At 47.9% G+C, this 24,163-nt stretch overlaps 1 protein-coding gene across 4 annotated transcripts in view; it reads right to left on the bottom strand.

The window, feature by feature from the left end:
* The window catches only part of Ntm (neurotrimin), a 990,539-nt gene that overhangs the window by 671,220 nt on the left and 295,156 nt on the right, over positions 1-24,163 (bottom strand). Inside the window, exon 1 of one of the 4 annotated variants that reach the window (XM_052755586.1) lies at positions 17,983-18,055. The exons of the other annotated variants lie outside the window; for them this stretch is intronic. Coding sequence (XP_052611546.1) covers positions 17,983-18,040 — 58 coding nt within the window. The 5' untranslated portion in view covers positions 18,041-18,055. Of the gene's footprint in view, positions 1-17,982; positions 18,056-24,163 lie in introns of those variants that run through there. 4 annotated transcript variants of the gene reach the window in all.

The following is a 24,163-nucleotide window of genomic DNA, read 5'->3' on the forward strand; positions in this document are numbered from 1 at the left end:
TTTTCTTTCATCGCTCCAGTCACCCTTCACTCACAACCCTTTCTCCTCCGACTTTGAACATGAGCAACTTACTATCTGGATCAAGACTACAAGAGGAGCCAGGATAGGATGGAAGGAAACATGTGGTGTGAGAAGGCGGCTGCCTGAGCTGGGAAGGATGGGGCTGGCTTTCCTTTGGGAGCAGGTCATAGAGGAGACCAGTTGAGGTCCAGGGGATTCTGTTCTCCTTGAGCACTGTCCAAAACTGACAGCTTCCATTGCAAAAGCAGTCATGAAACGTGAGGGCGGCAGCAAGTATGGGGGAGACCATCGGAGGACACTGAATGCAAACAGATGGGCCTTGGTGGAAGGCCCTGCTCAATATCATCGGGGTCCCCTGACTGACTTGGCCCACTCCACTCCTCCTGCTTAGGCTTCTGTAGAGAAAGTTGTGTGTCCAGAAACCAAAGGCCACCAACAGAAGGTCCAAAGACCCAATGACAACTCCTTTCAAAACTTAAAAAAAAAAAAAAAAAAAAAAACACAGAAAAGAAAACCACACAATCTGGGGGTGGGGGTGGGTCTAGTAACAGGAGGGTGTGACAGAAAGGGGAAGGACAGAGTGTCTTGCACGAGGCTCTGGACAATGGCATGTCTGAAAACTCTGAAACCCACATAGTGATCCAGGTTCTGCGAGGGCTTTTTCTGGGCTCTGTGGTGGATGCCCAGCATGAAGAGGGCCACTCTAAGATCACTTTCTGCTTCCTGTGCAGCATCAAGGAGATGCAGAAAATCTTGCCTCCTAAACCCGATCTGCCTTCCGGCTCCTTCGAGGCTGGGAGGGGGGTGAGGGGCACCAGACACTGGCCCACTTGACTATGCCACTCAGAGATGTACACAGCCAGAGGGTTTAGCCACTCACTCTCAGGGAGATCAGACAGATCAGACAGTCTGTCCAGGCCAGCAGAAACTGGATGAAGACTATGTACTCCAAAGGAAGATGCCCAAAGGCTCAGTCTGACCACGATGAAGGCCTCTGGGCTCTCAGACACCCTCAAATCGTGGGCTGAGCCCAAGGCAAGGCAGTGGAGGGAGCTTGTCACCAGAGTCCCCTGAGAAAGTTGATGCTTGTGAATTCCTTAGAGAGTTCTTCAGACCAAGTCAATAAATAAATAAAACTGAGAAGGTCATCAAGCCAAGTGTGACAGCAGAGCTTATTAGCATACATCTGCATATCAATGAAGAACTAAGGGCCTGCCTAAAGAGAGTGGGTAATTTACACATTTGAAGATGTGTTACAGTGGAGTAGGACCTGCTGACCAGCTCTGTGTCAGGGGTTTGTATGTCACTGGCCACCAAGGGTGGCTTGGGAAGAGTGGAAGGATACAGTCAGGGCCCACCTCTGCCTCTCCAGTGACACTGAAAACGTGCTTCTTGGCTCTAACCCTTCTTGACTGTGTGACTCTGAGGGAGTAACATACTGGCCCTGGAACAACCTCTGCATGTCACTAGTGACAGCCGCAGTACTCAGGGGTGTCAAGAGAATGTGGGTTTCCTGGAGCAGAGTGGCCCTTCACGTATGATCAGCAAGCCAAAGCTGCAGAGGTGGCATGGGTGGGCTTGGGGGTGGGGTGGGCACGCAGGGGGGAGCATTTGGTAGTGGCTGAGGGGTGGGGGGGCAGGTTGGGCTGCACACTCAGCACTCCTGTCTAGATAGACACACACTCTGTATTTTTTAAGACTTTTCCATTTCACTGTGCTATTCTAGCTTCAGGCTGCCTTGCTGGCATATTAATAATAAATAATAATATATTGCATCTGTCTAGCACTTTGCGATAGTTTACTAAAGACTTTCACCTATAACGTGCCACTTAATTCTCATTAGTGCTTGGAAAGGCTTGGCTGCAGAGATGAAAAGGTAGATATTTATGGGAGGTGAGCCACTGATACAAACTCAAGTGGCTCTAAGGGGCAGAAGGGTACTTAAAACTGGTTCATCTGTCCCTTATCACCTACTAACTCCCATGGAATAGATTTTCTCAAAGCTGTCAGGGGGTGGCAGGGGCACTCCAAACCACTGTCCCCAGCTCTCCTCACGTCCTTCCTATACAAAGTCAGCATTTACTGTGTGCTAGCCCCAGAACTGTCTGCTGCTGATTGGCGCGACATTTTGAAAAGCGCTCAGCACCCACCAAACAGTCTGCCCGTCACTGTCAAGACTGTCAATGTCAGGAAAGATAAAGGCTGCAGTGCAATTCCATATTAGAAGCGTCTAAAAGGATGTGACAACCGAATGCAGCTAAGTGGATGGGTCAGTGTTCAGGCACGCATGTAACAGGCACCTCTGGAGGAGCTGGAATCTAGACTGCATGTGAGACAACAGTCATGGATTCCTGTTGAATTCTCCCACTTCCCATGATTGTGCCATGCTTGGGTAAGAGGATGCCTGCTTCTTAGAAGATGGATGGTAAACATGGATGAACACACTTCAGGGTGCTTGCTCTGGTGAGGTTTCTAAAAGGGTGATATGGCTTAAGGAAGCAAAAGCATACCAAACCAAGCCAACATGTCTCTCCAAGCATGAGTGGTGGTGCCTTGCAGGATACGCATATCAGACTGAGTCTTAGAAGTCCCAGAGATAGACTCATACATGTTAACTGCTAACCCTCCCCAATGCCCCCACACCCCCATGCCCCCATATCCTCAGTCTCCTTCTGAGTGAGCACACACCTGCAGCTTCACACTCGGACATCCACAAGCATGCACAGACACGCATGCTTACATACAAGTTCCCATATGTGCATACACAGGCACACATGTGACGTAGTCAAGCACACTGCTGGTGTAAAAACACAGAGCAGCCCGTCTTGTGCTACCTCCGACATGGCTCATTTATTTTATACTGAGCTAATTGTTTTGAAGTCACTTTTGCTCATTTATCTTGGTTTCACCTTATGCAATTAAAATGAAAATACCTCCTTCCTCTCCCACCAACAGCACTTACATAACTCAAAACAATTTCTTCCTATAGGCTCATACATTTTTAGAAGCTATTGGACCTTAGAGTCTTCTAATTGTCCCTTGTGAAAAAAAAAAAAAAAGAATAGCAACAACAACAAATCAGAATCTCCTAAAGAGAAAGCCAAGTGAAGTTAAACCCTGCCCTCCTCCAGTGAGCTCCCCACTCATGTCCCCCAGCTCCAACTCTTAAAGCTCCCATAGACTCTGGGTCTAGAGTCACAAAAGGGCCTGAGCTGCTGCTCGTCTGTCCTGATGGCAGCCAGTTCTGTTTTAGGGGACTCACAGTCTAAGAGGACACAGAAGGCACAGTGATCCCCCTGGCTAGTGAGTCTTCTGAATCAAGACACCAAACGGAGTTTCATGGAGGTGGTCCGAGGGAGAAGGGTCATCATGAACAGCACCTGGCCTTTGGAGTCAGAGGTGGGCATGTATCCATCTTCCCCAGAATTCAGTAGCTTTGACAGCCCAAGGAAACCCCTCAGCCTCAGTGAACCTCGGGGTCTTCACCTACTAAAATGAGTTATACCCTACCCCACCTCTAGAGCTTCTGTGACAAGTAGAAGACACCGAAACCAAAGCTTCTGTGCCACAACTGCCACTCAATGAGTGACAGTTGCCTGTTACACAGTTTTTTTAAAGATGAGTCTGCACCCTGCCCCTCTAGCAGGCCTGGAACTCATTATGTACACTAAGCTGGTCTTGAACTCACAGAGATCTATCTTTCTCTGCCTCCAGAGAGCTGGGACTAAAGGCATGTGACACCACACCCAGGCAGTAATTGCTTATTAACATGGCCACCATTCCAAAAGGTTATGATGATGCATTTGGCAAAGGTCTGGTCTCTATTGTAGTCTGTGTAAGGTACAAATGAATTATGATAATAACATCAGTGAAATCACATCACAGGCAGTAATAAGAATTTTTAAACGTGTTGGGAAAACAACCCCTGGTATATTGGGAGACAGCCAAGATAACCAGTCCACAAACAGCGGCTAACAGACGAGCAGCTTGACTGTTTAACACACTTAATAAAACAGCGTAGCGGCAGGAAATCGCTGTCTCGCTGAACAGACTTATCCCAGGGGTTTCCACAGCAAGGCTCCTTTGGTCTCACACGAGAATGAGCAAGAAGATGGATCTGGAGTCGGAAAGTTCAGCCAGGCCCACCGAATGAGGGTACCAGGGAGGGTGGAGGTCTGCATACAGGCTGAACATTGGAAAAGACAGGAGACGCCACATACGGAGGGATTAATAGGGAAAGAGGTACGGTGGGGCGTGCCTGCAATACCAGAGGGCTTTCCTTCCAGTGGCGAGTGAGTGGGTTGTGTTAAGAGCCACATGAAAGGGAAGATAAAAGACCAAATCCCGACCAGCGAGCCCATGTTTTCATCCCTAATCCAGAGCTCACCACGTCACCTACTCTCAGACTTGTGACTGCCCATCTGTCAGTGCAGTGGGGGTGGGTCCCTGATGACATCCTCCCAAGGGGAAGATTTTTGTCTCTTTCGGAGAGTTTCAGAGAGGGAGCTTTATGGGTGAGCAGACAGGGAAGTCTGGCTTGCACGTTAACACTGACACTATTTTGCACCATCAGATGGGAACAAAAGGCTGTGGTCCAGTGCTGAGCATCGCCAGATCCGCAGGGCCAGAGAAGTCACAGCAGCAGCTCTGGATGAGGCCAGTTGAAATGAAGCATCTGCATACAAGGAATTCCATGCTTGGCCCATCCCGTGGCTTGCCAGCTTCTGAAACCAGGCTTTTTTCCCTCAAGGGCACATGGTCACAGCCAGGAGGAAACGGAAGTGCCACCCCGTTCAAGTTTGTCATTTTACACATGGTGGAGGTGAGACCACAAAAGATGGGCTGTCACATGCAAAAGCTAAACTGATCTTTAGGACTGAGTTTCCCATCTTCAGTGCCACCACCTCCTCTTCTAGAACACCAGTCCTGGTGGGATGAGAAAGCCTTGAGTAGAGACAAGAGACTCAGGCAGCTCTCAGAACACTCGAGTTTGAATTCAGAGAATGCTCAGACATGCCTCTGCCTCTGCAACATACCCTCCTGATTGGTAACCATGAGCATGTACAGAGAGAGAGAGAGAGAGAGAGAGAGAGAGAGAGAGAGAGAGAGAGAGAGAGAGAGAGAGAGAGAGCGAGAGAGAGAACTATTTTCTCTGACCACAAGAGGGCGCCAGTACCCCAGGCTAGGCCTCCGCTACGCTCTACCTGCTGTGTGTATATTTATTTTCAATGAGGTCAGGAGTATCAAGGTTGTAAAATAACATATTTTCACTTGTTTTCTTCCTCCATCTCAGACATAGCATTTCCGAAGTCAATTATCTCCCCTAGATGCTATTTTCCCCTCCCTTTTCCTCTGTGCTGCTTCAACACATCAGAGTCTGTCACCAACAGACTGGGCACAAGGAAGAGCCCCCAAAGAACCTCCTTTTTCCCTGACTGGGCATGTCAAATCCCCATCCTGGCATTTTACTTTAAAAAGCGGTGTTCAAATGTGACACCTCTGTTCTCCTGCCCCACAAGGAAGAACTGAGAATGCAGGGCCCCAACAGCGTCTGTAAGGGCTTCTGGTGCCACCAGAGACCTGGAGGCACATACAGGTCCCACCTAGCAAGGACAAATAATATATGAAAACATCCCTGTAGGAACCAAATGCAGTGACAGCATTCAGAGCCATTTGTAATCCTGCTGATATGGGGCCTCGTGTTTCAACGGCGGTTTTGTCCATTTGAGCAGATAGATGGGTGACCTGGATTACCATAAAGGGACAGGACAAAAGACATTCATCTTCACAGGTGCAGAGACAGACATGGGGAAATAATTAGCAGTTCTCAGAAACTATTTCCCTGGGGTCTGCAGAAACTCAAGGGAGTGCCAGGCAGTCAGGGAGACTATGGTCCCTGCTCAGAGAAAGCTCCCACTATCTCACATCTGGATACCAGTGAAGAACATGCCAGTGAATATCAAACCCCCCCCACACACACACACTCAGAAGCCCAGGCTAGCCCCAGCCCCACAGGTTCTCCCACTGGCCCAGTACTGTGGAGCCAAAGCATGGCAGCCTGCCCATCCATCAGTGTTTTCATTCCAGAAACTTCCACGGGGGCCCTTGCATGTACCAAGAGTTCTAGAAAATTCACCTGATCTAGGCTCTCTCCTCCATCTTCACCTGGAGTCTGCTAGCCTGAGAAATGGAATTCCCTGCCCTGTCCTGGGGGTCAAATCACAGTCAGGGACCATGCTACGATACGGGCCAGCTTGAGTCAGACTTTGAAGGAAGACGTAAGAAAAAGGATGGGACTGTCAGGGATACTGAACAGGGGTAGGGAATGTGAGCCGTCTGGGCAGGTACGTGGCTGCTCGGGTATCACCAAGCTTTCAAAGTCAGTGCAACTCGGCTCAGCTGTGGCCTGGAGTGTGCGTGCTGACTAGGCTCAGGTGTGCGGCAGCTGTAGCTGCCTTCTGAGGAGAAGCTTGGCTGCCTGCATCCTGAAGGCATGGGAGTATCTGTACTCTGCTGCCAGCCAGCCCCCCACCCCCCCCCCCGCGTTCCAGGCTCTTCCTGCCTTCCTCCTGTGCTCCTGAGGTGCTGATGGGGAAGAGGAGTTCGTGGTCCTGTGCCTGCCAGACTCAGACGCGTCCCCCACGGTCTCTGGCGAGAAACCTCATCAGCTAGGAGCCATCGTTTGCTTCGGACCCACACAATATGTTTAGGAGGAGAAAGTGGACATGAAGGGGACCAGCAACTGAGCAGAGCACCGTGAGGGATCACCAGTGTGGCCTGCTGTGCACTGCTGTGAGGCAGATGCTGAGGCTAGCCCAGTACCATGGGGTTAAGTCAGGAAGATGGCTTCTTTATTCCCGACTGAGGCATCTGCTGTTATCACAGGGCGTCAAAACCTTGGGACGCTCCAACCTTTGCATGACTTTCAAAGGGGCTCCAGCCCCCACCCGGGACATTTCATCCATCCACAAAGCTCCCAGGTGCCACACTCCTCTGCCACTTGTGACACCCTCTCTCTGAGCAACTCTTGTTGCCTGGCAATGTCGTCAATGCCTGGTGACCAGCAGATCTTCCCAAGGCCTCGGCTCCCGATACTGCTGACTCTTGGCTGTTCTTGCAGGGCTCTGAGCCATGTGTCAACTCTGCCAAGGCCAAGATGAGCCCAGCCCTGCGTGGGCTCCTCTGGTGGGAAGTAAGGAGTCAGCCCGGAGTCAGCATCCATCCAGAAACACTCTGCAAGCCCACAGTGAATGAGGCCAAAGCCAGCAGGAACTGTGGACGATTCCCCTGAATGTGCAGGTAATTTAGATAGAAAGAGACAGGTGTCTCTGGCCCTCCATAAATAAATTGTGTAGCCATGGGGCTGGGAAGGAGAACCAGATAGTACCCTAGGGAGCTGAGGGGTGGAACCAGCCTTTCAGGCCCATTATGCCTCGGCCTGCCCTAGGGAGGGCAACGGTCCTCCACAGCGTAAAGTTGCTGAGAAGGAAGTTGCTCAAAGGCAAGAGGCCAAAAGCCATCCAGCAAATTTCGGGAGCTGAGCTGCTGTGGACAAAGCTTGGCACTGCAATGTACAGACTGGAGAGGGCAAAATGTCAGAGGAGAGATGCTGAGCTGGGAGGGGTGGAGAGATGAGGGCTGGATTGAGAATGGACAGAGGAAAAAGAGCGCATGTCCGAGCTTCTGGGAGACAGAGGAGCGAAGCAGAAGGGACCTTAGGTTTGGCTGTACCTTGAAATGTGGTGCCTGGGGCTGAGGACAGGCTTTCAACATCTATGGAGTCAAAGCATCCACCCTGAAGGGTGGGTACTGAGTCCTAGCAAAGGCCCCACAGGCATGGCTTTAGCCCATCTCCGCCATCTCAACACGGAGAGGGGCTGTGTTCCCTGGACAGGGAACCCTACTTCACCTTTGGGGCAACAGGGGTACGTAGGGTGGAGAGGAGAGGGGCAGATGGCTTGGCTGTCCTTTCTCGAGTCCACACTGTTTTCTTTTCTGCCCTGTCCATTTCCACCTTGAGGGTCTAGCCCAGGGACACAATGACCAGTTGACAACATCTAGACCTGCTTGCGCCCTCCTCTGGGCTTGCAAATGTGTTATAAACGGAGGGCCGAAGAAGAATTATTAATAAAGCACATAAGCTTTGGTTTAAAAACAATCGAAGAACTCGACAGCAAGATTATTTGTCTGTTTTCTCCCCCTTTGTTGTATTCTACTGAATTCCAAGAACTTGATTTTTGCCAAGGCAGACAGGAACGGAGCAGAGGCCAGAAGGGGGGTGAAGGGCATTTTGGGGCGATCCTGCAGCCAGGCAGCCTGATGTGATAGCTTAATAAGAAACTCATTTTAATAGCCTACAAACAAGAAGCCAGAGACAATTAAAATTCACTTCCAATTAATTGTTTCCTCTTTTCTCATTACCAGACATTGCCAGCCAGATAGCAACGGGGCCTTAAACGCAAAAGCAGGGCTCCGCCTCCACTTCAGCCCTAGTCCCCCGGAAGCAAGCTGGTCAGAGAGCCTCCAGCTGCGGTTCAAACTCCTCCCCAGCCGCCACGGGGAGGAGGGCCCTCTAAACGTGACCTCACTGACAGATCTCCTACCCAAGCCCTGGAGAGGACTTTATAGTTTTAAACTCGCCTTCCTTACCCCGCTAGTTAACTGTCTCTGCGGCCCCATTTCTTCTACTGATTCAGCCCTCTCCACTGGCTTCAGGGTCAAATCTCTGTGCACCTCCTTACTGGCTTCCTGGGCTGTGACCACAGTTCTGGGTAATAAAAAGCACCCGACCCAGTCCCAACCTAGGCCTCAGCGTGAGGCCTAAAACCCCAGGGGTTCTGGTTCTGCTTACTCTGTCTGCCTGCCCCGCCCCCTTCACCCCAACAGTACCAGGGCATTGTGGGTCAGTTGTGTTAGAATCTTCCTTCATCTGGGCTGCAAAGGAATGGCCTGGAAGGTTCCAAGACCCCAGCTCCAAATCTTAGCATTACACTGGGGATGGGTGGGGGTGGCATACATAGAGCACTCAGTAGGTGCCAACTGTTCACGCTCCAAACTACCCTCTGCCAGACACCAGTGGTCTAATAATTCTTAGGTGAAGAAGGCCAGGAAACTTTCTCAAGCATACAGAACCAGTGTGGGAAGCTGATATTTCCTCTAGAGCACTGTGGCTCAGAGCCTCCCCCAGCCCTTAACTCTCTCTCTCTCTCTGTCTCTCTCTCTCTGTCTCTCTCTCTCTCTGTCTCTCTCTCTCTCTCTGTGTGTGTGTGTGTATGTGTGTGTGTGTGTGTGTGTGTGTGTGTGTGTGTGTCTGTCTCTGTCTCTGTCTCTCATCTGTCTGAGTGTGATGTGTGTGTGTGTGTGTGTGTGTGTGTGTGTGTGTGTGTGTGTCCCAGTGGGCACACAAAGGTCAGAAGACAACGTTAGGCATTGGCTCTCACCTTCCACCTTGTGTTTAATAGGGACTCTTGTTTACTGTTGTGTACATGTGAGTATGGAGGGAGTCTCCTTTCTCTGCCTCCCATCTCCCTCCCCCCTCATTCTGCTACAGGAGAACTGGAATTCCAAACATATGCTACCATGTCTGGCTTTGGAGGAGGTTGGAGATGCAGACGCGGTTCTTTAGGCTTGCACAGCAAGGGCCTAACCCACTGAGCCATCTCACTGGCCCATGGACTGCATTTGAAGATGCATTTAAGGTTTCCAACAAAACTCTCAGCTTTGCTGGTGTTTTTGTTATTAGGTGTTTTTGTTTTATTTTGTTTTGTTTTGTTTTAAGAGAATGCTTTTGTTGAACCCTTTGCCTCACCTGGGTCTTTTGTGCTTTCTTTTTTTTAAAGCAGAGTTGGGTTTATAAAGATATCTTAATACAGATGTTTCAGAAAAGAAGGGCTTTCCGAAAGAGGATTCTCTCACAGTCAGTTTGTTAAGACATTTTTTAAAATATAGATCTTAAGCACAAGGACCAGAGGAAAGAGAGCTTCTGAGGATAAGAGTAAGCCACATCCAGATAAGGTATGGACTTGTCAAGGGAGAGTCACTTTTCTTTGGCTCTAATAGTCCAGAATGCATGGCTGTGAACGACCCAACTGGAGCAACAGCCACTGGGCACACATATTTTCTACTGCAAAAGCTGGGGGTCATGGCTGGCGATCCCTAGAACCAGCCCCTCAAAAGGCAGAGCCAATCCTCCATCCTCCCACCACCGGTTACCACCAGTGGAGTGAGTTCCCCAGACAAGAGTTCGCATCAAGCCTTTACTTTATCGCTGTTGTTGATGTCTGAGATGCCTCATAATAACTGGGATAGATTTCTTAGGGAGCCAAATAATGGGATGCATTTCCACCCTGGCTTTATAATTAATGTTTGCATCATTTATCTTTCGTGGAGAGATTATTCTGACTAACGAGGTTCTGGGCCACTAATTCATTACGCTGCCTTGTCACTCCCTGCTCCTTCTTATTACCCAGAAATAGACTCATTAGTCAGAGTTCAATGACAGGAAGAAATTGTGTTCGTTAATTTAATTCCCTCACTCACTTCTGGGCCCATGTTTGTCCGAAATTGGGGATTAGAAGAGGGAAAGTTTCCTCCTCTTAAGTCTTTGCTTCTAACTCATTATGTCTTCCACCTCACCCCTGGTCAGTTAGGAGAGAGCCAGCGGAGCTCATCAGGGAGGCTGCCTGGGCAATGCCCTTTCTTCACTCAAAGCTGAGTGGGTTAAGGGACACAGCCTGGGGACTTAGGGACTTGTAACATATAATCAACTTTTTAATTTTTCCTTAATCTTCAACTGTCGGTTGATATCATACGATGGCTTGAACGCGTCACCCAAGTTCCTGAGCTGAGGCTGGATCCTCAGTGCTCCAGTGCTGAGGGGCAGGGCCTTTCAGCAACCATGAGGCTATGGCTCTCTGAAAATAATCCATCCCAGACTCAAGACAAAACAGAACAAAAATTGTGAGAAAGGTGAGTTTAACCTCCACGTATGTACACATACTGAAACATATTCACAAGCACATGTTTATGCAACATTGTCTTCCCAAGGTCACTTGATGCAACAGGAAACAGAAGTAGTTTCCAGACAGACATACAGACCAAAGACTAATGCTGAATGCACATGGCTGTAGTGAGGACCACATAGGAAGAAGGTAGAGTCCAAACCAGCCAGTGATTTTGGAGTCTCCACAAAGGATCCAGGTCCTTCTCTTCAAGGGCAAAAGGAGGAATCTTAAGGACAGAGAAGTGGATGACAGGATCTCTTGGGCCATACAAAAAGCCCATTCATGTCCCAATACTATGACATGAAGGGTCAAGGCTGAGGCATGAAGTACGTCTCTTCCTCTTCTGTGGGGCCCTCACGTCCCATAGTCTGTCCTTGTGGAGAGTTAGTTTCTCTAGACCTCAACAGATGAAGCTGAATCTCTCAGATGTGTTGGGGAAGAAAGTATTTTGGAATTATCTGCTCTGGATGTTTACCCACCAAGAATCTGAACAATAACTCGACTTTCATCTGCCATCGGAAAGGGATGTCAACCTCCCTGTAAATGATCCCACTGGTGTTAGGGTATCTTCTCTCTTCTCTGAGTGTAGCTTTGTTCCTAAGGGTCTTTGTTCATCAGTGCTACACAGTAGATGGAGAGGGTGAGGACTCCCCCCACCCCACTTTGCTCTTGAGCACACAATGGGAATGCCACCAGAGACTTTTGGCTTTTAATTAGCTCATTGCTGGAGATCCAGGCTTCTTTCATCTCAGGATGTCAGGATCAAATGTGTATGCTGGGTGCTTTTCTCCTTCCCCATATTAGCAATTCCAGGAAGGGTACCCATAGCCAGGGGCCAGGGCTCTGTGTTCGAGAGGGACAGGAAGAGGCCAGAGCAGGTAACCCCTACCGTTTTGATGTCTCACACATTTGCAGTAGATGCTGTATTTATGCTAAGTAACAGTGTATCCTTAACAGTTTGGCTTCAGGTGTCTGTAACTCCTGGTTCTCTTTAATGAAAGACTGTTCTGGGAATGGAAAGGAGGAGGCAGGGAGGAATGCCCGCAGGTTTATGAATTGCCTTGAATTCAAGGCAGTCCTTCTCCCAAGGGAGTGAGTATGACAATCGGTGTACAACATCCGGGAGAAGATAGAGGCTGAGGCGTGCTCACTAGGACCCTGGAGCCCTTGCATGAGGAATTCAACAGCCTTGAGGGAGAAGAACAGCTGTGTTATCTTTAACTATCAACAGCAAATGCTAGATTCAGTCAAGTAACCTTGGTGAACATTTAGTGTCAGGCCCAGCGCACACCATGTATCACTACATCACTGTGCTATTAATGTTTATTACAATAACTGTTAAGAAATCACAATGGATGCTGAGCTGAGGATGTAACTCGGTTGTCAAGCACTTGCCTGGTGTGTGTGAAGCATTGGATTTAATCCACAGTACCAAATAAACTAGGTATAATAGCTCACACCTGTAATCCCAGCACTGGGGCGGTAGAAGCAGGTCTTGAAGGCCAGCCTGGGCTACATGGTCCCCCTTTAGAATAAGAAACATAAATAAAGAAGTAGATATCAAGTGAGATACTTCCTGAACTGCTTATGACGTGGTTTGAATTTTCAAAGCAGGGGTAGGGATGCTCTATACCCATTGCACAGGGCAGGGGTAGGGATGCTCTATACCCATTACACAGGGCAGGGGTAGGGATGCTCTATACCCATTACACAGGGCAGGGGTAGGGATGCTCTATACCCATTGCACAGAGCAGTGGTAGGTATGCTCTGTACCCATTGTACAGGGCAGGGGTAGGGATGCTCTATACCATTGCACAGGGCAGGGGTAGGGATGCTCTGTACCCATTGTACAGAGCAGGGGTAGGGGTGCTCTGTACCCATTACAGAGCAGTGGTAGGGATGCTCCATACCATTGCATAGGAGGGGACTGGGGATCAAAATCATGAATTGCTAGTCAAGCAAATGGTGCAGAACAGGGATTGCAGTGCATGGATACCTCCTTTCCAGGGCTTGGAGGAGTTCCTGTTTCTTCCCAGATGTTTAGTCTAAGTCTCGAACCTTTTTCGTGACTGCATCTGTTTTCTAGAACTCTCACATAAAATGCAGGAGACCAGAAGCATGCACAAAACACGTGTAACTCTCACAGATCTGAAGTCTGGAAGCCCAGGATCCAGGCGTGCTTCTCTGTGGCCTGTCCCTGGCTGGCTTCTCTGCATGTCCTCACACCACTTTTCCTTTCCTTAAGTTTTTGTTTGTTTAAGATTTTATTATTTCAATTTTCTGTATCTGTATGGGGGTGTGTGCATGGGAGTGGAGATGCCTCGGGAGGCCAGAAGAGACTGTCAGATCTCTCTGGAATTACAGGCCGTTGTGAGGCACCTGACATGGATGCTAGGAACCTGACTTAAGTCCTCTGTGAGAAGTGTTTGCTCTTAACAGCTGAGCCATCTCTCCAGCCCCTGCCTTTCCTTTTTACTGTCTCTGTCCTAATCATTTCCATCACGTTTGCACCCAACCATGTGTCCTCTGCCTTCATTAAGGTCTTCTTTAAGGAGCATTTAAATGCTTTGGCCTCACCACTGAGCCTTCCTTGTACTCCTTCAGCTTTTGTTTCCTTGCCTACAAAATGGGGGTATAAACTATCCTTGCAGACTTGTACTAATTAGAATGTCTCCAACTGCAGACCTGGCACATGGTCAATGTTCTCCATTCTGGAGTCCCCAGGGGTCAGGGCTCCCAACTCATATTTTGCAGAGACGCATGACTGGGACTAAGGAGTTTGGTTAAAGCTCTTGACCCTTCACCTGCCATGGAATTGCCTTGACTGTTCACATCCCTGCACTCACTGTGTACCCAAAATCTTTTTACTGTGCTGTACAGAAAGATTTTCTCTCTAAAAGGCTGGGCAAATGTCAGGATTAAGACAACTCACTCCGGAGATGAGGTATGGAAAGGATAGGTAAGACAAGGCAGCTGTCTCCAGCTGTCAATCTTCAGCAAAAGCCCTTCTTAATTTCCCTGAGGGACGGGAGGGAAAGGGTGAATGTCACCGGCAAACACAGGAAGCATTTAGAGTGGTTTTGTTACAATGGGTCCAGTGCCCACTCCCAGTCTGCAGGAAGGGGTTACATGGTTCCGTCCCAGAGACTCACAGAGGCGTGATGCACATTGGTTCTAGGTGTTTCAGGTCACCCACACAGGAGAGTGACTGAGGGGTCCTGGTCTATTTTATAAATGTCTCTGCAGCACAGCCTCCTCTTCTTTCTGTCAGACAAGAGTGGTCACAGATGTCTGAGGGTGGCAGTTGAATGCTACTGGAATAAGGACATGTTGGAACCCAACAGAATGCTGAAAGAAGGAGCAGCAGACATCATACTATCTGGATTCTGGAACTTTTGAATTGGAGATAATGAAACCACATCGCGAAGATACTCCATTGGTTTGGCTAAAATGATCAAATTAATGTAGAGGAAAAAGAGACATGGGAACAGAAACGTGAGGCAAGTGTAAGTCATTTGGTACCTGGCATTTGGGGGTAGACAGCCGGAGAGAGGGGGAATTCAATTTCCTGGGGCCCACACATTGCTGAGTGATTGGCAGGCTAATTTTGCTCTCCACTAGGTCTGGTATGGGAAGGAAGTGAAAGTCACAAAGCTGCCAAGAACTTCTCCTTGCTTTGGCAAAAATTCTGGATTGCATCAGAAAAATCAAGAACGAGACTTGGGAAGGCCAGAGTCAGAAGGAATTTTCCAGGTAGTTATGGTTATACATCACTCAGCATCCTTCCCGAAGTATTATTGTCTTATTTGGTATCCAAGTAAGCTTATAAAATATTAGGCTTGATGTGGCTTTGTCACCATCTAAGGGACTCAGAGAATGAAATTGCTCAAGGGCACACAATAAATTAATGCCAGATAAAGATATCTAAACCTGGCTTTAGCGATATTGTATCCATCTATACTGGGTCCTTCAGATCCCCGCTTTGAGAATGACTATGAGGTCAAGTTCAGCCATTGTGCATAGCTAAAAATGAGAAGAGTGGGAGCTGGGAATGTAATTAATTGATTACAGAAAGAAAGAATAGAGCAAGGGTAGAGTGGTTTAGACTTTTCGTTCCTGTTCTCCTGGGGCAATGTAGTCTAGATGAACATCTCAGATAGTCTGAACTTCAAACTCAGGCTTCAAGGTCAGGTGACTGGGAAGATAATTTCATTTCTAAGCTTCAATATCCTCTTTTTAGGAGGATGATGATAAACATGATGTCACAGCATTGTACATACATGTATCTGTGTGTGTGTTGGCCACTAGGGTTGACTTTAAAGAAACGTAACAAAATCTTCCTTGATTAGAGTGGGCAGCCATACGCATGCTCTGCCAAGACCCTTGTAGAGGATGGCATATTTCTCTGTTTTGTATTCTGCTAAAAGCCCCTGAACTCTGCCCACCTCTCAAGCTCAAGCTCACTGCTGCTATTGAATGCCAGAGATGCCAGACCACAATATGCTCAAACTCCATCAGGCATCTTGGTCTTTGTTCCAGGGAGGGACTGTTGCAAACAGACATAATGAAGGCCACAGGACTCGAGGTGCAAGGAAGAATGGAGAAAGGTCAGTGCTGGACCAAGAATGATTCACCATGCTAACCCAGGGCTCTGCAGCTGGGAAGGTGGCCAGGTTAATGAGTCACAGTAGGAAGAAGCTGGGGCATTTGGCAGCCAGACTAGAAAGTTGAGCAGTGACTGAGCAGGGTATAGAGAGATGGAACAGATAAAACGGTTCACCTCTATCTCAGGAACTCATGAAGAGGGCATAAGTGTGATTCTAAAGAATGTCCTGGCTGCTTGTCACCTTTCAAAGACAAAACCATAGCTCTTCGAACATGCATCTAAAAATAAGCAAAGTGTGTGCTTTGGGAGATGTGTATGCAGACACTACCCCTGTCTTCTTCCACAAGGGCACACTGGTGCTGAAGAAGTGTTGTTCAGGATGTAGGTGCAAATAGGATTCTAGTCTCATGGTTCCGAGAATCATAGCAGATAAAAACTATTCAAATATACCCCACGTTTTTATGTTCTGTGCAAGATTTTCCTGTAACATTAACATGTTCTCCATTATCCCATATTAATTGGAAATTCTGAGGCATTGACTTCATCTGTCATAACAGTCTCTCCCAAAGCTCCTGTCTCTCAATTGACAGGACAAGCCGCCGTGTCCAGAGGAGAAGGCCCGAGTGGATGCAAACCCCTCCCCATCCACACACTTTCACTCTGCACAAAAAAACTGCATGGAATTCCAAGAAGCAAGAGTTCACGCCACAGCCTTAGTCAATGGACAAATGTATTAAGACTCTGAATTATTCTACTAGATCGACGACTCAATCAACTACGACCGTGGCAAAGAGGCTGCAGACATGTCTGCGGCCTCAAACCTTATCTTTTAATTGTTTTACTAGGCACAATGCCAAGGGTGGTCTGTGGCTGCCAAGTGGGGTGGGGTGGGGGTAGAGCCTCAGCTTGGGCTTCCATCCAGAGAGATGGCAGCTTAAATCTCTACATTATCCAAATGCCAAAAATATTCCCAGGTGTGTCCACAGCCAGGAGAATGGAACACAGGGTCACATCGTCTTCAGAGGGAATACAGGAAAACGACAGGGTTGAGATGCAAAGGCAAGACTCACTTTTCTCCAAACAATGGTACTTCGTCCTGTTTGGGGAAAGGAGTTGAAGGTTGAGCTACTCTCTTTCTCTCCTTCCTTCCTTCCTTCCTTCCTTCCCTCCTTCCTTTCTCTTTCTTCCTTTTTGATAACAAGGGAAAGATTTAAAGGATATCCGTATATTTATATTTTAGAAAGGAATTAGACACTTTTAATCTCAAACTCTTAGGCTGAGGCTGTGGCCTGATGGCAGGGTACTTGCGAGGCATGAGTGAGGCACCGGGATTGAGTTGAAGCACCCGTTTATCACACACACCCACAATCCTGTTTCCTCCTTTACTGTGGCTCCCAGTGCACTCTCACTTTCTTTCCAGCCTTCTCCACACTGGTCTGTGTTTCCCCTTTAACTGGACATGGGAAGGGACCGAATCTTTTAGATATCTTACCAAGTGTGTTTTATGCTCAGTCTAGATTTATAGACTGCTAAATAGGATGCTTTCCATTTCTTTTCCTTCCTCTCTCAAGGACGGTAACAAATCCTTGTGGGACAGAGCCATCACTCAATTATATCAACGGATCCCTGACAGTGTACAAGGGAGAGAGCAAGACGCATGTCCACAGCAATCTCAGGGAAGGGTTGCGTTCCAAGCGGCGGAAGGCTGTGCTGCCTGAGAACTGAATGCCTTCCATGAGTGACTGGGAAAGGACAATCACTATTACAATGACAAATCAGTCTCCAGCTTTTCAGAAATCCCTCTGTTTTAGGCTAAAGAGAAAATAAGTAGTGTTTCAGTCTGGCTGCTCATGCAGGAATCGAAAAATACACCAGCAGTAATGAAATTGACCTTAAAATTAAGTAAATGAATCTTAATGTTCCAGAGCTCAGTTTCCCCACAAACTTCTCTTCTGTACAGAATTTTCTATCCCACTTAACAGTCTTCTCAGAGCAGGAATTCTCTAGTTCCTACGTTTTCTCCCTTGGAATGCCTTAATCCTCTTTCCAGAAACAAGCATCAAACCCCTTTGGTCCTCAAGCATCTGTCCACCAAGAATGGCTGATGCACAGCCTCAGGACACACAGCCCCAAGCCATTTTCAACTTGGACTCCTCCAGGAATGCATCCCCTGTCGGCAGAGCATCCAGCACATTAAGCACTCCAGCCCATTTCAAGGAGCAAACTTGAGGCCATCTCAAAGCCAAAGTCATGACCCAGACCTTCTGTCCTGGAGAAAGGCTTCCCAGACCTGTGCTGGGGGTAAGGCCCCTGAAGTCTGTGAAAAATGGAGAATGAAGAGCAGGCACCTACCTGGACTGACCCTCGAAATCCACCTCTTCCCACCTTCCCCGTTTCTTTCTCCACTCATTTTTTTTTCCACTTTTAAAACATCCAACTTTGCCTTGGGGATGAACAGAATGAAATGTCACTTACCTATAAAAAGAGAGACAGGAGAAAAGTCATGCATCACATTACACACAAGTGCTTTGAAATCAAGGCTGGCTTCTGACTTTGAAATTGTAACAATGAGCGAATAATATTTTTTTATTCCACCTTTCTATATTTAATGAAACTCAGGATCTCGCAGGAAGCCCATCCCAGGGGCCCAGGCTCCCTTCACCTTTTTCCTTTTGTTTCCAGGCTGCTTGATATCCTCTTTCCCACTCTCACCTCAACCTGCCTGACCTTCTCTGCATGGAGGGAATAAGGGTGAGAGGCACAGACCACAGAGGCCCTCACAACAGATGTGGCACTGAGGTCACCAAATGCCACAAGTATTTTTTGTCACAGGTGATGGAAGTGGTAGGGACTAAGGATCAGGGCCAACCTAGCTGCTTGGGACAGGAGGGTTCAACTCCCCACAGGCAAGGTGACCTTCCACGCAATAGCTTTAGGATCTCTTCAAACAGCTTTGGCTCTAGTAAAGCTCAGACTTGCTTGGAGTGAACGTGCCCATTATTGTATGATCCATACTGCCCAGTCCCCTGCTTCAAAGCAAGACCCAACTGACCCATCCAAATTCTAAGAGAATGTTTTCTTGAGACGCGATTAGGACACCTAGCCTGGCTCCTGGTCCCCAACGCACTTCTTGTTCACATGGCAAGTTCTCCGTGGCCTGAGATCATTTTATTCAGCTTTCAAGGGAAGTTGTATTCAGGAATGCCCAACAGCAGAAGAGCTACCCAATGTCCAAACACGCGCACATATTGGAAAACAGATTTCAGTGGTCTGCCAGAATCTTCTTCATATGCCTAGATACCACAATTCTTTTTGCTCATTTTTTTTTTATTTTAGTCTTCCATCCTTTCTCTGAGGTCTTCTAAAGAAAATACCCCAGAGCTGAGCACTGGGCAGAAAGGTCAGTACATCCTCCTTGACCGAAACTGTGCCAACATTCCCGTTTCCCACTCAGGATGCTCCATAAACACGCAGCCATGGCCACATGTATTTAGGAAGTGCTTTCTCCTCCAACCAAGTCACTGTATCAGTGGGTGACTTAGAAATGGTCTGAAACAGACAGTCCCACGGTCGTCATAAGAATATTTGGCTCAGAACTGTTTCCGCCTACATATAAATAAAGATACTTTGCTTCAGAAGAAGGGCCATCTTTGTTGTTCTCGCTATGGATATTAAATTTTAAAATAACTAATCTTGTTTTATTGTAGGTCACGGTTGGCTAGAGCATACTAAAGTGATGGCCAGCCTTGCATTCCCTGTAGGAAATATGGGCTATGAACTCATCCAAACTGAGACAAGGGTTGACTCCATGCCTCAACCATTGTGAGACGCGGCCACTTCACTCCCTGCAGCCCTCTGCAGTTCCCACATCTATGAAGAGGAGGGAATTCCACACACCTCACATGGTCCACCAGGATGTAAGACTGCACTATCCTTGAAATATACCAATATATCAACCACACTATCTTTAGAAAGTCCTTTGAAGGGCCTCAAGTGAGCAGAACTGCTGATCTTGGGGCCACGCTTCCACAAAATGGAACATTGGTCTTCTGCTGACCTAGGCATTGGTGAAGAAAGAATGTCTTAGCCCTCTCAGCCACTGAGAAACCAGAAACCTCTGTCCAGTGTTACTTCCTCTCCTTGGACCCTGAGGGAGAACACTGGCTTCCTTTGTCATTTTCCATCTTTAACACCTTTGCTTACAAATTCTCTCTCTGCGGAAAGATTATTGCCTTCACTGCACCTGCACCATTAAAAGTCTATTGTCATGCTTGATCTCTGTTCTGTAGTTTTGCAACTGAGTAGCTTTCTTAGGAGGCTGAGTCGGAGAAGAAAGGAAAGAAGCTGGTGGGCTGAGCTAGGAACTGAATGTTGTATCTTCCCTCCCTCCATCAGAGATGGCACCAGAGCAAAGAGGTATTAAAGATGTCCTGCTGGAGCATACTCACTATAAGAGGGCATTACTCTGCCATGGGTGCCCATGGCAGGGCATCTGTGTGTGTCAGGGGGCAAGAGTCTTAGGGAAGGTTCTGCTCTGTTGCCTACTTAGAATTGCTAGACCATAAAACTGTTCTTAAAAATAAAATCTAGCTGGGCAGTGGTGGCGCACGCCTTTAATCCCAGCACTCGGGAGGCAGAGGCAGGAGGATCTCTGTGAGTTCGAGGCCAGCCTGGTCTACAAAGTGAGTTCCAGGAAAGGCGCAAAACTACAGAGAAACCCTGTCTCGAAAAACAAAAACAAAAACAAAAAAAAATCTATTCATAAAAAATTCTCTCACTCACTCAAGAAAACATTCCTAATCACAATTAGTGGTATGTCCAGAATCATCTCTTATAGAATTTTAAGATTTGGGGAGATAAGTGGATTTTCTGTGTACAATAGAAAAAAGAGATGTGATGGAACAGAAATACAAGCCCTGGGGAGAATCAATTTCTTCCTCAGGCAGCCCTAGATATGTCCCAAGTTTATTCTATCTACTGATTGTTCCTTAAGAATGGCTCTGTCCTTACAAAACCAGCCCTGGCGCCTTGTCTGTGGAGTGTGAACAGATGTCTTCTCATGTCCTGCTCTTTCCTTCATTCCTGTTGTAGTTTAGAATGTCCCCACCCAAGGCCTGTATTTAAATGTCTAGTGCCAGCATCTTTCTCTGTGGTCCTTCGAGAGCCTGTGGGAAGTCCCTAGTGGAGAGTGCCCTCAGTAGGGATTATGGAAGCCTCTCTCTCTATGCTTCATGGTCTCCAGTTATGAGCATCCACCCTGACATGCATTCCCACCAGAATGTATGTTCACCATGGGTCAAACTAATAGGGTCATCCAGTCTTGGACTTGAATCCCTGGAACTGTGAATCCAAATAAACCTTTCTTTCCTTGACGAGTGGCCTTGTCGGGTGTTTTGTTGGAGTGACATGAAGCCAACTATTAGGGTGCCCAACGTGAGGCCCACTGCTCCCATTGCCCTCAGTCCCCCTTCCCTCCTGACACCTACTAGAGTTGGTTTTGGCCGCTCTGCTACTACATTTTCACTTTGCAACTTTGACAACTTTTGGCCCAGCTTTTGTTGGCAAGATGAATTATGATAAAAGCCTTAGGAATTTAGACCTTTGTGAATTTGGCACTGTAGATAAGGGATTATGGATCTAGGCATTCTCTGATAGCACTGGGTCTACTACCCAGATGAAAGATACGGTCCCTGTCTTCTTATACTCCACCCAGAAAACATGAGGAGATGCTGAGTTATAATAGAGCATCCTATGGACAAGAGAGAGCCAGGCACAGGCTAGGAAAGGATACAGGGCAGGAAGCGTCGATTTGGGTGCTCTGAGCAATGTGAAGAATAAAAACATTGAGATTCTCTATAAGACACCAGGGAATGTTCACATAAAGGCTGGCCCTTTGTGAATAGCTCCCTGCTGAAATGCTGCATTTTAAGGAATCTGCTGACCACCACCCGGCCTCCAACCCTCCTCAGCAAGGAGATTGCTTTCTTTTTCTCCTTGGAGGGCAGTCATTCTGCAGTGGCATTCCCCACTGACTTGTCCCCAAATCTAAGGCTGGACTCAGATGCTCCGTTCTCGGAGAGAATCAGAACCCTAAGGGGAATGTAAGCTCTGCAGATGGGGCTCAGAGCAGCCTGACCTTCTTCCTCACTCGAGGCACCATAAGCCTGACTGCTGAGGTGACTTCTTAATGGCTTCTTGCAGGTTGCTGAAAACTCCCCTGACATCAGCACAACTCTTGGAAACCACCTTCCACCAAAAGGCTTCTCCTCCAGTGTTCCCATCTTCATCTTAAGGCTGAGTGCCAGGGACAACACAATTAGCCCCTCCACTACACAGCCAGTGATGCTCTTCAGATTTTGAGAGCTGTGAAATGGTGTTGACATCTAGGATGAACTCGGGCACACTCAGAGCAGACAAATTCTAGGTGCAGTTCAAGTACTTTCTGTGGACCTGGATAGTCACGTGGATCTGATAGTCCATACTTATTCCATACTTGAGCAAGAAAAAGAAAGATGGACTCAGGGGTAGGGCTAGGAGGCATTCCTTTCTCTTCCTGTCCTGCTTCACACCTCATCCTGTCTGTTCAAATTGGGAATCTGAGAACCTGTCAGCAAGAGGCCTGCCGGCATGTCCCCATTGTTGTGTTCTGCAGAAGCACTTCTGGGACAGGCGACAGTGCCCCCCCCATACCCACCCATCCCCCGCTGCCCCTTCTTAATCTTTTTTTATTCATTAGTATCTACCAGCTATCAACACCCACATCTACTCACACTGTTGGGAGAATGGCTTCACGGAACATGCAGCCATTCACTTGACTCAGAGACACAGCTCCCAGACCCCATGCTGGGTTGCCAAGAGGAAAAAGAGTGAGCAAAGGCTCCATCCGGGTCCTTGTGGGTGGACAAATGAGGCTGACCCATCTAGAGGGAAGTTATTTTTAGGTAACTGTGCTAAAAGGTAGTGGGGTAGATTTAGAATCTCTTCTCCAGCCAGCCCCCCAACTGGGGCACTGGGGAGTGAAACCCCTCACACTTCCCATCTCTTTTTCTACCTTATATAAAGCACAGTGGGGTGCACGGCTCTCCACCTTTCCTGCCCACATCTCCATGATCTGGAGAGAGACCTGGCCCTAACCCTTAGTGGGTGGAGAGATGGAGGCCGTGGACAGGGGCAGTCTGGAAGCTGGAGAACACACAGAAAATAATGGACCCGTCCTATTTACTTCTCTCTCTGTCTTTGTGGAAGAGGTCTTCAGTGAAGTCAGGCTACACATGTGATGGCTGCATTAGAGAGAAGCCAAGAGGTGTCGCAGGCCTCATCCCGGCACATGAGAAGGGAAAGGCCAGGGTGCTGTGCTGTACTGAGGCTCCCGCTGGAGAACGGACTCGCTCTGAGGGCCTCTTCCTCCCTTTCATTGCTGCACTCAGGATGTGGCTGGGTGGGAGGCTGTTCTTTTTGTTCCAGTGAGTATATTTATTGATATTTGCAACTCAACAGAACATTGTACTGAATACCTGAGTGGGGAATGTCAGCATCCATTTTCCAAATTGACCTTTCTTTCTCCACTGCTATGAAGTGGGGCCTTAGGAGAAGTTACATCTGAGTTGGGGCTGCTCCCCCAGCCTACCAACTGCTTGTGGTCTATAGAACATTTTCCCCAACACCTGAGAGTAAATGTCCAAAATCAGTCAGCCATCTGCATAGAGTCCACGAAAGCAGCAAGGTGCTGCGGTTCTGGAAGCCTCTGGGATGCTAACCTTGCCTGCTTCCTGTGCAGTGTCTTCAAACAAAGCAAAGGCACAATTTTAGATTCCACTAATGTTTGCTTCTTAACCACTTGGCAAATGCCTGGAAATTGTTTTTAAAAACAGAAAATGAAAAGGCCAGTAACCAAAGTCTTGGGAGAGTTTGAGGAGCAATGGGCCAGTTTCCTCAATAGCTATCAGAGCAGTAGGCTCAGTGGATCTCAACATTCACTGCATATTACACTCATCTTAGGATACAAAAAATCCCATGCTCTAGCTATCAGTCACTCCAGTCTCCTGGGGATGTCTAGGAGCAGGACACAGGCACCTGCAGTTCTAAAGCTTCCATAAGCGATTGTGCACAGTGACCAAATACAGAAAGCAGTGTCCTGGAGCTTACGTGCCAGTCAGCAGAGGGCTGGCTACAGCACACGTGGACTTGCCAAGTGGTCTGAGATTTTCGTATTGCTGGGTGCTGCTGGTGGTGGTGGTGGCTGGGGATCAGACTTGGAGAAATCCTGCCTTAGGCATTTTAGATAATCCTAGAAAGAAAAATTTGGTCCAGGCTTTAGGCTTTAGTCTTTTGCTGTTACACCCACAGTTCTTGTGGCTAGGAAGTTCCCTTTCCTCTCCCTGGGCTGACGCAGGACAGATGATAGGACACCTGCCAAGGAGAAGGGAAGCCACCTCATTTTCCTAGCTCAGAGAGGAAATTTTCTATGACCAGGGCTACCACAGCCAAAAAGAAAGGATAGCTTCCTCCATTCCTCTCTCTCCTGCTGCCAGAA

Source organism: Peromyscus californicus, unplaced genomic scaffold (genome assembly GCF_007827085.1).
Source record: "Peromyscus californicus insignis strain IS unplaced genomic scaffold, ASM782708v3 Scaffold_11__1_contigs__length_118956290, whole genome shotgun sequence".
NCBI classification, from domain to species: domain Eukaryota; kingdom Metazoa; phylum Chordata; class Mammalia; order Rodentia; family Cricetidae; genus Peromyscus; species Peromyscus californicus.